This window comes from Pseudophryne corroboree, chromosome 7 (genome assembly GCF_028390025.1).
Source record: "Pseudophryne corroboree isolate aPseCor3 chromosome 7, aPseCor3.hap2, whole genome shotgun sequence".
In the NCBI taxonomy this organism is placed as follows: Eukaryota; Metazoa; Chordata; class Amphibia; order Anura; family Myobatrachidae; genus Pseudophryne; species Pseudophryne corroboree.
Window position 1 is genome coordinate 65265215 of NC_086450.1, and position 13448 is coordinate 65278662.

Below are 13448 nucleotides of genomic sequence, written 5' to 3' on the forward strand. Positions count from 1 at the left end.
TCCTGCGTGACACTGCAGTGCCACTCCTAAATGGGCCCGGTGTTTGTGTCGGCCACTAGGGTCGCTAATCTTACTCACACAGCTACCTCATTGCGCCTCTTTTTTTCTTTGCGTCATGTGCTGTTTGGGGAGGGTTTTTTGGAAGGGACATCCTGCGTGACACTGCAGTGCCACTCCTAGATGGGCCAGGTGTTTGTGTCGGCCACTAGGGTCGCTTAGCTTAGTCATCCAGCGACCTCGGTGCAAATTTTAGGACTAAAAATAATATTGTGAGGTGTGAGGTATTCAGAATAGACTGAAAATGAGTGGAAATTATGGTTTTTGAGGTTAATAATAATATGGGATCAAAATGACCCCCAAATTCTATGATTTAAGCTGTTTTTTAGGGTTTTTTGAAAAAAACACCCGAATCCAAAACACACCCGAATCCGACAAAAAAAATTCGGTGAGGTTTTGCCAAAACGCGGTCGAACCCAAAACACGGCCGCGGAACCGAACCCAAAACCAAAACACAAAACCCAAAAAATTTCAGGCGCTCATCACTACAAAACACCAGTGCTGAGGGTCTACACCCACTTTCTTCATTGCCACAGTCATTTTACAAAAAGGAAATGATAGACATGCTTCTTAGTTTTTGGTAAATGCTCATATCAGTTTAGGTGTAACCCTGACTCACCTTCACTGGACTGATGTCTTTCTTCCACCAAGGGTAATGTTCTTGCTAAGGCTGATTATTATTACTATTATTATTATTATTATTATTATTATTATTATTATTATTATTATTATTATTATCCTTTATTTATATGGCGCCACAAGGGTTCCGCAGCACCCACTTACAGAGTACATATGCAAATAATCAAAACAGGAAAACAGTGACTTACAGTTGAAGACAATATAGGACAAGTACAGAGTAACTAAACATAACTACACCAGTAAACGACATAGAGATAAGTTCCAAGGTGGCCAAAAAACTGCGGGATTTGGGCAGTTGAGGATTATTAAAGTAAGAAAAGGATAAGCACATGAGGGAAGAGGGGCCTACTCATGAGAGCTTACATTCTAAGGGGAGGGGTAGACAGACAGGGGTGACACAGATGGGGTCACCCCTGATCTGCTAGTGCCTCCACCCAAGCCTCTGGATATTGACCAACAGTCCATCAGGGGTTGACTCAGGAATCCCCTGACCCTACTGATTTACACTATAAGTTCTGTGTTTCACTATAGTACCCCTTTTTTAGTGACTTCCCATTAACTCAACACCAGAATACCTTTACCGGAGAATCTTTTAAACAGTTGTAACACCCCTTTTGGTACAGGCTTTTTGAGTGATGAGGTGTACAAGTGATGTTCACGTAGCTACTAACATCCTGTGGTCTCACCATTTATATTGGCAGTGCCTCCATCTGAATCAGAACAGTTGTAAGGGGTAATGGACATGTCTTCTGTCCGCTAGAGATTGGTTCAGTTAACCTCTGCCCTAGCACCTCTAACCTTTATACTCAACCAGTACAAACCACACAGTGCTTGTTGCTAAAACCACAATGGTATACCTATTTATATATTAGATGTAGAAAAATTGGGGGCTACCTTTGAACTATCAAAAGAATAACAGTGGTCAGCTGCAACAATCGTAAACATACGGTACAGACGCAATCACTTGGGTCTCAAAAATCCATAGGCTAAATGTAGTATTAATGGCACTACACTGAAAACTACTGAGGAGGAAAGGGATCTAGGAGTCACTATTTCAGGCGACTTAAAGGCAGGTAAGCAGTGTAATACAGCAATGAGGAAGGCTAGTCAGATGCTTGGCTGCATAGGGAGAGGAATCAGCAGCAGAAAGAAAGAAGTAATAATGCCACTGTATAGGTCATTGGTACGGCCTCATCTAGAATACTGTGTTCAATTCTTGAGGCCTAGGGGCATATTCATCATGAAAAAATTGTGCAATGAGAATTTTTAGTTTTCAATGCTCAGTGAATTCTCTCACAATTGTTTCAGTATTCATCATTTATTTATTTATTAATAGTTTCTTATATAGCGCAGCAAATTCCGTTGCGCTTTACAATTGGACACAATGATACAACAAAACTGGGTAATAAACAAACAGTCATCATGCCCCCATAAGAAAACTATCACTTCCGAAAAACTGGGCTTTTTGAGAAGTCTCCTCCGTTCTTCTATAATTATATATATATATATATATATATATATATGTAAACATGAACGAGCGGCACTCACAGGACTTACATAAATGAATGGGACCTCAACCCATCAATTGCAACGTTTCGGTATTTATTACAACCGTCGTCAGGTATAGCCTGACGACGGTTGTAATAAATACCGAAACGTTGCAATTGATGAGTTGAGGTCCCATTCATTTATGTAAGTCCTGTGAGTGCCGCTCGTTCATGTTTGCATATGATTCAGGGGAATTCCCTATTTGAGAAGGCACCGGGCATTTATTTTGAATAACTAACTGGAGTGCCGAATGCATATTGATCTATATATATATATATATATATATATATATATTTTTTTTTTATTTACCTGATTGCCTCCAGGGCTGGCCGCTGCTGCACACTCCATGCAGCAGCTGGCTCACCCCCTCTGCAAACCCTGCTGGCGGAACCTATAATGTCTCCCGGGGCTGGCCGACTACTGCACGGCCACCACACACTCGCCGCTGCTGGCACCTGTGTGTGTCCCAACAGGCTGCCGCACGGCCACCCCGCACCCCCCACTGCTGACACCATCTCAGTTTTCCTTTCAAGAAAACAGTTTCCCTTTCAAACTCCGAAAAAAAATATTTTTGGGAGTTTGATGACTGTCACAATTTCTACATTCCCTGGGCAGTAGCGGCTCTTACCACGGGCAAGCAGGCTTTTTGCCTGGGGCGCCACTGTTCTGAGAGCGTTGTCGCCGCTGCCGTGGCAAGAGCTTCTACTGGTGCCGTGCAGTGCGCCTGACATCATTGTGCACTTCACGGATTTGTGAGAGTGGCCGCAGACGCTAGAGGTCTGTGCAGTGTGCGGCGCTATGGGAGAGACGTCATGACGTCTCTCCCATAGATCCAAGGAGCGGCGGCTGGAGACGGAGGACAGCAGCAGCGGTCGGGAAGCAGTAGCGGAGCTGGTGAGTATTTTTAATTTTTTGTAAGCGCCGCTACTAGGGGCACACATCTACAGGGGGGCAAAACTACTGGGGGCACAGCTACTGGGGGCACAAATATTGAGGGCACAGCTATTGGGGGCAAAACTACTGGGGAGCTCAACTACAGGGGGCACAGCTACTGTGGGCAAAACTACTGGGGGCACAAATACTGAGGGCACAGCTACTGAGGGCACAGCTATTGGGGGCAAAACTACTGGGGAGCTCAACTACAGGGGGCAAAACTACAGGGGGCACAGCTACTGAGGGCAAAACTACAGGGGGCACAACTACTGAGGGCACAGTTACAGGGGGCAAAACTACAAGGGGCAAATCTACTGGGGGCACAGCTACAAGGGGCAAAACTACAGTGGACACAGCTACTGAGGGCAAAACTACAGGGGGCACAACTACTGAGGGCAGAGCTACAGGGGGCAAAACTACAGGGGCACAGCCAGGGGGGGCAAAAGTACAGGGGGCACAGCTACTGAGGGCAAAACATCAGGGGGCACAACTACTGAGGGCACAGCTACATGAGGCAAAAGTACAGGGGGCAAATCTACTGTGGGCACAACTACAGGGGGCAAAACTACAGGGGGCACAGCTACTGAGGGCAAAACTACAGGGGGCACAACTACTGAGGGCACAGCTACACGGTGCAAAACTACAGGGGGCACAACTGTGCCACGCCTCTTCCCTATGACCTATGAAGCCACGCCCCTATTTTTGGTGTGCACTAACCCTGTTTTGTCTATTGGGGGCGCCAATGGAAACTTTCTCCCTGGGCGCCACAAAGTCTAGAACCGGCCCTGTCACTGGGAAACATAGAAATTGTGTCATTGAAAGGATGATGAATATGCCCCCAAATCTGCAGAAGGATATTAATACATTAGAGACTCTACAAAGAAGGGCAACTAAAATGGTGCATGGTCTACATCACAAAATTGACCCAGAAAGACTAAAAGATCTCAATATGTATAGTTTTTAGCAGAGGGTAAGGTGGACATGATGGACACTTTCATATATATCAGGGTATTAACAAAGTCCAGGAGGCAGGAGGGAAATATTCTCCAAATGAAGAGAAGTAATAGGACACGAGGACATGCACTGAGACTGGAGGGGGGGAGGTTCAGGTAAAATTTGTGGAAAAATTACTTAACAGGAAGGGTAATGGACAAGTAGAATAGCCTCCCATCAGAGGTGGTAGAGGCTAAGAAGCCTATTTATTAACATTATTTTTTCTAAAATAATGTGAAAAAGTGTGTGTTTTCATACCCTTTTCACATTATTTTAGTATCACCTGCAGAGCCGGCCTTAGGCATAGGCAAACTAGGCAATTGCCTAGGGCATATGGTATGCTTACGGGCACCAGCAGCTTCTGCTGATTAAAATGATATGCGGCATGCCTATATTCTGTGTGTGACTGCGGCTGTATCTGCATACAAAATGCTACGTTGCAGTGTAGTCCTGGAAATCACTGTAATGTAGCATTTCATATGCAGATACAGCCGCAGTCACACACAGAATATAGGCATGCTGCATATCATTTTAATCAGCAGAAGCTGCTTGTGCATCCTAGCCAGCTGCATATCATTTTAATCAGCAGAAGCTGCTTGTGCATCCTAGCCACATAGTAATGCAAATAAGATGCATTTTTGTAAACAAAAGGCGCCTGACATTAGCAGAGCTGCCACTGACTCATGCCAGGCATCTCCTGCAGAACTAGCAGCGGTGCTAGGGGGCACCATCCAAAATCTTGCCTTGGGCATCATATTGGTTAGGGCCGGCTCTGATCACCTGAATGTATTAAAGGGCATTTGGGGCAGTTTTTGTGAAAAACTGCTCCAAACCTTTTGTAATTTTTTTTTTTTTTGTAACCCACATTTGCATGCCCCATACTTATAATGGGAAATGCTATGTGGCCGAATTTACTAAAACATAAATGTCAAAAAACACTGCAGTAAGCAATGTGATAATAACGCCAGCTCAGGCTGGCGAAATCACAGGACAGCACTGGGATAAGGAACCATTTGCCCAGCTTTCTCTGCCCCTGGCGGTGGTGTTGAAGTAGATGCCAGAACCAAGTGGGCTAAAGGACCTCTGACGTCAGGGGAAGGAGCAAGGCTGGTGGGATAGCACTCTTACTATCCACGTCAACAACTAGTCCCTAATTAACCTGGTGACGAGCGGAAGTTTGGGTCCCATGTTCTGACCTTGCTTCTCCCCCCTTTTGTCATGGGTCATGTTGTGGTGATGTCAAAGGTCCTTCAGCCAACTTGGATTTAGCCATAACCATGGTACACCTTGTTGGAACAGCAGAGCCTATTTTCACTGTAATGTAGTTGTTAATACTGTCATATAATTGGCTTGGCCAGAGCCGGCCCTAACCAATATGATGCCCTAGGCAAGAATTTGCCTGGTGCCCCCTAGCACCACCGCTAGTTCCGCCTCTGACCCTGCACCCCTTTCCCAGCACCATCACCCCCCCACCCATAGCAGTTCTTTTTTTGTTTTCCTACCCCCTGTAATTTAAATAAGAACAGTGTGCACATTCAGCGCACAGCCCAAAAAGGTATGTGTTTTTGCTGGCAAGAAGCATGGCCACACAATAGTACCCCCAATTCAAATCATGCCTCACAGTAGTGCAACTTTATTCACAATTTATCATACGATAGTGTCCCTTATTCACATTACATCACACAGTAGTATCACTTTACCTTATATACGTTACTCCTCACAGTAGTACCCCTCATTCACATAACATCATACTGAATTACTCCTTATTCACATTACACCACACCATGTTGCTCTTTATTCTCATTACACCACACCATATTGCTCCTTATTCACATTACACCACACCATATTGCTCTTTATTCTCATTACAACACACCATATTGCTCCTTATTCACATTACACCACACCATATTGCTCTTTATTCACATTACACCACACAATAGTGCCCTTTCTATACGTTACACCACACAGTAGAGCACCTTATACACATAATGCCTCACATTGGTAATGCATTTATACACATAATACCACACAGTAATGCCCCTTACATATATGACACACATTAGTAATGTCCTTATAAACATATTGTGCCTTACACATTATGCCAACCCTTATTAATGCCCTTATACAGATAATTTCCCTTACACATATGCCGCACATTGTTAATGCCCTTATACACATAATGACACACATAATGTCCCTTACACATATGCTGCACATTATTAGTGCCCTTATACACATAATGACACACACAGTGCCCCTTACACATATGTTACACATTATTAATGCCCTTATACACATAATGAAACATATAGTTCCTAGTGTGAGTCAATTGGCAGCTCTGCTAACGTCGGGTGCCTATTTTTTTTATTAAAATGCATCTTATTTGCATTGCTATGTGGCTAGGATGCACAAGCAGCTTCTAATGATTAAAATGATATGTGGCATGCCTATATACTGTGTGAGACTGTGGCTGTATCTGCATACGAAATGCTACACACAGAATATAGGCATGCTGCATATCATTTTAATCAGCAGAAGCTGCTTGTGCCCCTAGGCATACCAGATGCCCTAGGCAATTGCCTAGTTTGCCTATGCCTAGGGCCGGCTCTGGGCTTGGCTTCTGCCATGGGCATAATCTATTTGGAGTTTGTGTGTTTTCCACATATTTGCATGGATTTCCTCCGAGTGCTCTTAGTTCCTCCCACGGATCGATAAACATACGTGTAGGTAAATTGGCTTCTGACAACATTAACCCTATAGTGTGTATTCACTTGACAGATAATTTAGATGGTAAACGCTAACCGGACAGTGAATAATTAACCATTCTTTGTAAAGGGCTGTACAATATGCATGGATTTCCTCCCAGGGCTCTAGGCTCCTCCCACAGACCAATAAACATACTAGGCTAATTGGCTTTCGACAACATTAACCCTAGTGAGTGTGTTCATGTGGTAGTAAATTTAGGTGGTAAGCTCCCACCGGACAGGGAATGTACAGCATTGTAAAATATGTAAGCACTATATAAATAAAAAGGTAAATATATTTAATTAAACAAAATCATCTACAACATGGAGGACAGATATTTTAAATAAAAAAATACCATATTTGAATTCCTACCTGACTAAGAAGCTTCCGTGTGTTACAGTTGATTCCTCCGATGAAGACCATGTTGGGCATCACCGGCTTTGGGTATTCAAACACAAAGTCATATCTCATCAACCAGATGGCTGCATGGCCGAGAATTTCCTGCAGAGTGACCTCTCGCTGAAGCATCTCAGAGGCCAGTAATTGGTAGGGAGCGTAAACTGATTCACACAGGAAATATGAGACTACGTCATACAGGGAATTTTTAAGCCGTTGAGGAAAAGTCATTTGATCGGTCAAACTTGTCAACATCCGTGGGACATAAGATAATGGCAATGGACATTTAGAGGCCTTCAAATCTAGATGGCAAGGTATGCCACGCATGAAGAAAACAGAGGGCACAGATAGGCGCTCTGCAAGTATTTGACCACAGGGGATCATAGGATCTGTTAAGACAACATCAAATTTCATTTTTTCCAGGGACCGTATTAAGTGAGTATCGTTCAACGTCTCTACACAACTCTGTAACATTATGGCTGCTTCTTCTCTCATCTTCTCGTGGATCTTTAGAAATTTCTGCAGAAAAGGTCTCTCAGTGAAAACATCACTTGCGAAAGATGAGAACTGATTCTGTAGCTGTTCCAAGGAGTGGGACACAGGGCTGAACTTCACTTTAGAGTCTTGAGATGTCTGAAGATGGATACTGGTGACTGGTTCCATTACTATAGCAAGGTGTCCTTTTTTCCTTAGCAAGTCCACCACAGGGCGCATGCTTAACCAGTGACTGCCATCTACAGCCACAACGAGAATGTTACCACTCTTCACCAATGTTACATGGATAAAAGTAAATAAGACAACGGTAACTGTCAAATATGAAGAGAGAGGCAAGATCGCCATGTCCTCACGATGCAGACTAAAGCTTATCTGCAAACTGCCTGTGAAGATCTGTACTTTCATTTATGTCTTAACTACGTCACTGAGAAGGTTGAGCTATCAACCTCATGTGTTGGATTAACCACTGCAACCTTTGAGACCATTCCCATTTACAGAGCAAAGTTGCTGTAAATGTGGCTGATTAAGGAGTCAGATGAATGTAAATAGAGATTTCAGCTCTTAACTTGAGCAGTCGCCTTTGTGCAATAAGGTGTATAATCCAGTGCGACAGTTGTCCTGATAGTAGTCCTCTCTCTTTGTAAACTTCTGCTACTGCTAAAACCGATTAATTTTGGAATGTCCTTTCATGAGGTGGTGGTGGTGGTGAGGGGATTTCACTCTTCTTCTGCTATATTTTTATAGTTTTGTTTTTATTTTTGCCATGCCTGTGATGTTCATCTTTTATCTCATCGCTCTAATGCAATGCTCTCACGTCTATTGTGGAGCAAAGGCCCAGATTCCAGCAGGATGGAGAAGACAGGCACAGGTTGTATACTACTCATCATGATGGCGCTTCACCTATTGTAGTGCTACATGAGCTGACACACATGCTCAGTACACAGAGATCGCTGCAAACAATACATGGTGTTCAAAGAAGAAACCTAACTTTATCATGGTGCACTAGCATTCAGCTGCAGTATAAGTTTGCCAGGAGTCTGAAAGATAATTACTTAGGGGCTGATACAGAGTTGAACTTATGGCCAGGGGTGTATCTAGGGGTCCAGGCGCCCCTGGCAAAGTAAGGGACTGGCGCCCCCCATATTTGAAGTAGGGAAGGTGCATGTGCAAAGAAGGGACATGATCTTGTGGGAAAAGGGCATGACCATACAATAGTTCCCCCAATTTAAATTACGCTACACATTAGTAACCCTTGTACACATTATGCCCACATAGTAGCAGATCCTTTTACACATTATGCCCACACAGTAATTCTTATAACACTGAGGAGACATCAGCAGTGCCTGGCCTGGCTGAGGAGGCAATGCCACCCAATAGTAATGTAAAGAAGTGCAGTGCAGTGCACTACCCAGTGGTGCAAGTAGAAAAACAATCTTAGTAGTACTGTGTGCATGCACCTTTGGCGTGCACATGCCAAAAAATGGGTGTGGCCACATGCCACATGGGGCATGGCCTATGAAAATGGGGGCGTGATACACATATGACCCCAATAGTGCCAGATACACATATGCCCCACAGTGCCAGATACACACATGCCCCCGCAGTGCCAGATACACACATGCCCCCACAGTGCCAGATACAGATATGCCCCCACAGTGCCATATATGCCCCCACAGTGCTAGATATGCCCCCACAGTGCCAGATACACATATGGCCCCACAGTGCCAGATATGCCCCCACAGTGTCAGATACACATATGCCCCCACAGTGCCAGATATGCCCCCATGTTGCCAGATATGCCCCCACATTGCTAAATACACATGCCCCCACAGTGCCAGATATGCCCTCATAGTGCCAGATATGCCCCCATGGTGCCAGATACACATATGCCCCTGCAGTGCCAGATAAGCCTCCACAGTCATATAGCCATAGTTCCCATCCCCCTCCCAGCACATAGCCATAGTCCCCTCCCAGGAAATAGCCATAGCCCCCATCTCCCCAAGCAATAGCCGTAGTCCCCCAGCACATAGCCGTAGTCTCCACCTCACCCAACACAGTCATACAGTAGTCCCCACCCCCCTCCCATCACATAACAATAGTTCCCAGCCAGCATAGATAGCCATAGTCCCCCTCCGTGCACATAGCCCTTCACCTCCCCAAGCACATAGCCATAGTCCCCATCCGCCTCCCAGCACATAGCTATAGTCCACCCTTAGCACATAGTAGTGGTCTCCGCCACTCCCAGCACATTCATAGCCTCCCCACACAGCACATAGCCCTAGTCCCCACCCCACAACATCCCAGCAGATAGCCGTAGTGTCTGGCAATACCTGCTGTGCTGAGTTGCATGGGATGGAGGTTGTAGGATCGCTCAGCAGGCAGAAGCTGGCACCGGTGTCCGGCACCGTACCAAACTACGTTAAGAAACTGAAAATAAACTACAGCTTCCAGCAGCCCTTGCCGCCGGGAGCTCCCGACAACAAGGGTTGCTGGGAGTTGTAGTTTATTTTCAGTTTATTCCCTGTAGTGCATTTCAGTGCCGGACACCAGCGCCATCGCCTTGCCTGCTGAGTGATCCTCCGACCTCCATCCCAGGCAATGCGCAGGCAGCTCAGCACAGCAAGTATTTCCAGACACTACGGATGAAGGGATTCCACCCATTGGCCGAGGGTGGCACCGTCGGGCGGCGCCCCCTGCTCGGCTGGCGTCCTTGGCGAGTGCCATCCTGCCCAATGGGTAGATACACCCCTGCTTATGGCCTCCATACATACGCTGCCACAGAGCCGGCCATAAGCATAGGCAAACTAGGCAATTGCCTAGGGCATTTGATATGCCTATGGGCATCATCAGCTTCTGCTGATTAAAATGATATGCGGCATGCCTATATTCTGTATGTAGCATTTCATATGCAGATACAGCCACAGTCTCACACAGTATATAGGCATGCTGCATATCAGTTTAATCAGCAGAAGCTGCTTGTGCATCCTAGTCACATAGCAATGTAAATAAGATGCATTTTCATTAAAAAAAAGGTGCCCGACGTTAGCATTGATGCAAGATTTATGAGGACACATCTGTATCCAAGCAGAGGCAGAGGTCACAGTGTTAGTGGAAGTGTGAGTGCTGTGTGCATTTGAGTGGGTTGGTTGTGCAGTAGTGTTCAGAATATGTGTAAGGAGCATTATGTGTGTCATGTAAAAATGCATTAATAATATGCAACATATGTGTAAAGGGCCACTATATGTGTCATTATGTGTATAAGGACATTAATAATGTGCGGCATATGTGTAACAGGATACTACTGTATGTGTGTCATTATGTGTATAGGTGCACTAATAAAGTGCAGCAAATGTGTAGTGGCCACTATGTGTCATTATGTGTATAAGGGCATTAATAATGTGCGGCATATGTGTAACAGGGTACTACTGTATGTGTGTCATTATGTGTATAGGGGCACTAATAATGTGCAGCAAATGTGTAGTGGGCACTATGTGTGTCATTATGTGTATAAGGGCATTAATAATGTGCGGCATATGTGTAAGGGACATTATGTGTAAAAGGGCATTAATAAAGGTTGTCATAATGTGTAAGTCGCATTATGTTTATAAGGATATTAATGTGTCTCATATGTGTAAGGGGCATTACTGTGTGGAATTGTGTATAAATGCATTACTAATGTGTGGCATTATGTGTATAAGGTGCTCTACTATGTGGCGTTGCATATAGAAAGGGCACTACTGTGTCGTCTAATGTGAATAAAGAGCAATAAGGTGTGGTGTAATGTGAATAAGGAGCAATTCAGTGTGATGTAATGTGAATAAGGGGCTCTACTGTGAGGAGTAACGTTTATAAGGTAAAGTGATACTACTGTGGGATGTAATATGAATTATGGACACTATCGCAAGATAAAATGTGAATAAAGTTGCAGCACTGTGTGGCGTAATTGGAATTGGGGTTACTATTGTGTGGCCATGCCCCTTCCCAGCAAGAAGATGCCCCTTTTTGGGCTGTGCGTCAAATGTGCGAACTGTTCCTATTTAAAATATAGGGGGTACAAGGACTGCTATGGGTGAGGGGTGATGGTGCTGGGAAAGAGGTGCAAGGTCAGAGGCAGAACCAGCGGTGGTGCTAGGGGGCACCAGCCAAAATCTTGCCTAGGGCATCATATTGGTTAGGGCCGGCTCTGCGCTGCCATAAGTATGGCCGCGACAACACCGCCGATCCGACAACTGAATCCGCTGATTTCCCGACCCAGCCATCATGGGATCTGGAAATTGCAGCAAGATATTGCTGATGTATGGGAGCCATTACGTCCGTACGAAGTCCGGATTCTTTATGAATTCGCAAAGCACATGCTTAGAAAAAGGGTCGCATCTAATGGGCCATAGACACCAGGAGATTTTGTAAGCAATATCGCTCATTTTACCCTCCAGAGAAATATTGTTTACAATATCACCCAGTGTGTATGCTGCTGACGACGGCTGATGCGCGCTCCCGGGGGTTGGGGGTGGGGGGGCATTAATGCCCCACTGTGTCGTCTGTTGATGCAGCTCAATCTGACAATATCGTCAGTAGCTGCATGTTAGGGTCAGCCGCAACATGATGTCACTGTGCGATATCACACACACACTATTGACGACCCGACCCTGGAGAGGAAACACTAGGCAATATCGCTCCTGGAGCGAATCACCTAGTGTGTACGGGCAATACAGAATCGTGTGCATTTTGATTGCATCTACATTTATAGCTCAAAGAGGGAAGGGCCCCATACACTACAACGATATGTCTGAGGCTGAGGTCGGTTGCGATTTCCCTTGAAATTTCCCGGGAGTGATTCCATACGATTTTGTACTTTTGTGCTATTTTAGCATAAGATATATCGCATGTGATTGATCAAGCCGCGAGAAATCGCATGCGATATATCGCTGCTTAATTTCTACACTGCAATATAGATTTCAGTTTGAACACACCCCACCCAAATCTCTCTGCACGTGTTACATCTGCCCCACCTGCAGTGCAGCATGGTTTTGCCCAAATGCTAACTTTTTTGCTTTGCTAACAAACTTGAATAACCCTCTATATGTGCTCATAATTTACAGTCTATTTGCTGGTACTTTCATTATTATCGAGTTGTTGTTGTTGTGCGTTTATGATCTTCTATGCAAGAAAAGCGAAAGAGGTTACCACGTCTATTCTATCACCCACAACACAGGTCTATCTCCAATTTTTTTATCTTGTATATAAGAACACTGTACTGCATAGGACTGCAGCTCACCAGTGCTGGAGACACATTCAAAGCAAAAATAACTGTCCAATGGCTGTACCTGACTGTACCCTGGAAACCCCCAATAACCACACACACAGAGGTTAGAATCACAATCTACTCTAAACAACAGCAGCTGCAACTTCAAATCCTCATACAAAACACCAGCGCAGAGGGTCTACACCCACTTTCTTTATTCCCACAGACATTTTACAAAAAGAAAATGATAGACATACTTCTTTTTTATTTTTTTAATGTTCATATGAGTTTAGGTGTAACCATGAATCACCTTCACTGGACTGAGGTCTTTCTTCTACCAAGGGTAATGTTCTTGCTAATGTTGGTCTTCTAGTGCCTCCACCCAAGTCTCTAGATA

The 13448-nt window shown here is 44.7% G+C and overlaps 1 protein-coding gene across 3 annotated transcripts in view; it reads right to left on the reverse strand.

Annotated features, from left to right (window-relative positions):
• LOC134944574 (UDP-glucuronosyltransferase 1-2-like) overlaps positions 1-13448 on the reverse strand; it is a 181963-nt gene that overhangs the window by 113799 nt on the left and 54716 nt on the right. Inside the window, exon 1 of one of the 3 annotated variants that reach the window (XM_063933248.1) lies at positions 7291-7547. The exons of the other annotated variants lie outside the window; for them this stretch is intronic. Within the exon in view, the coding sequence (XP_063789318.1) occupies positions 7291-7545 (255 nt within the window). The 5' untranslated portion in view covers positions 7546-7547. Of the gene's footprint in view, positions 1-7290; positions 7548-13448 lie in introns of those variants that run through there. 3 annotated transcript variants of the gene reach the window in all.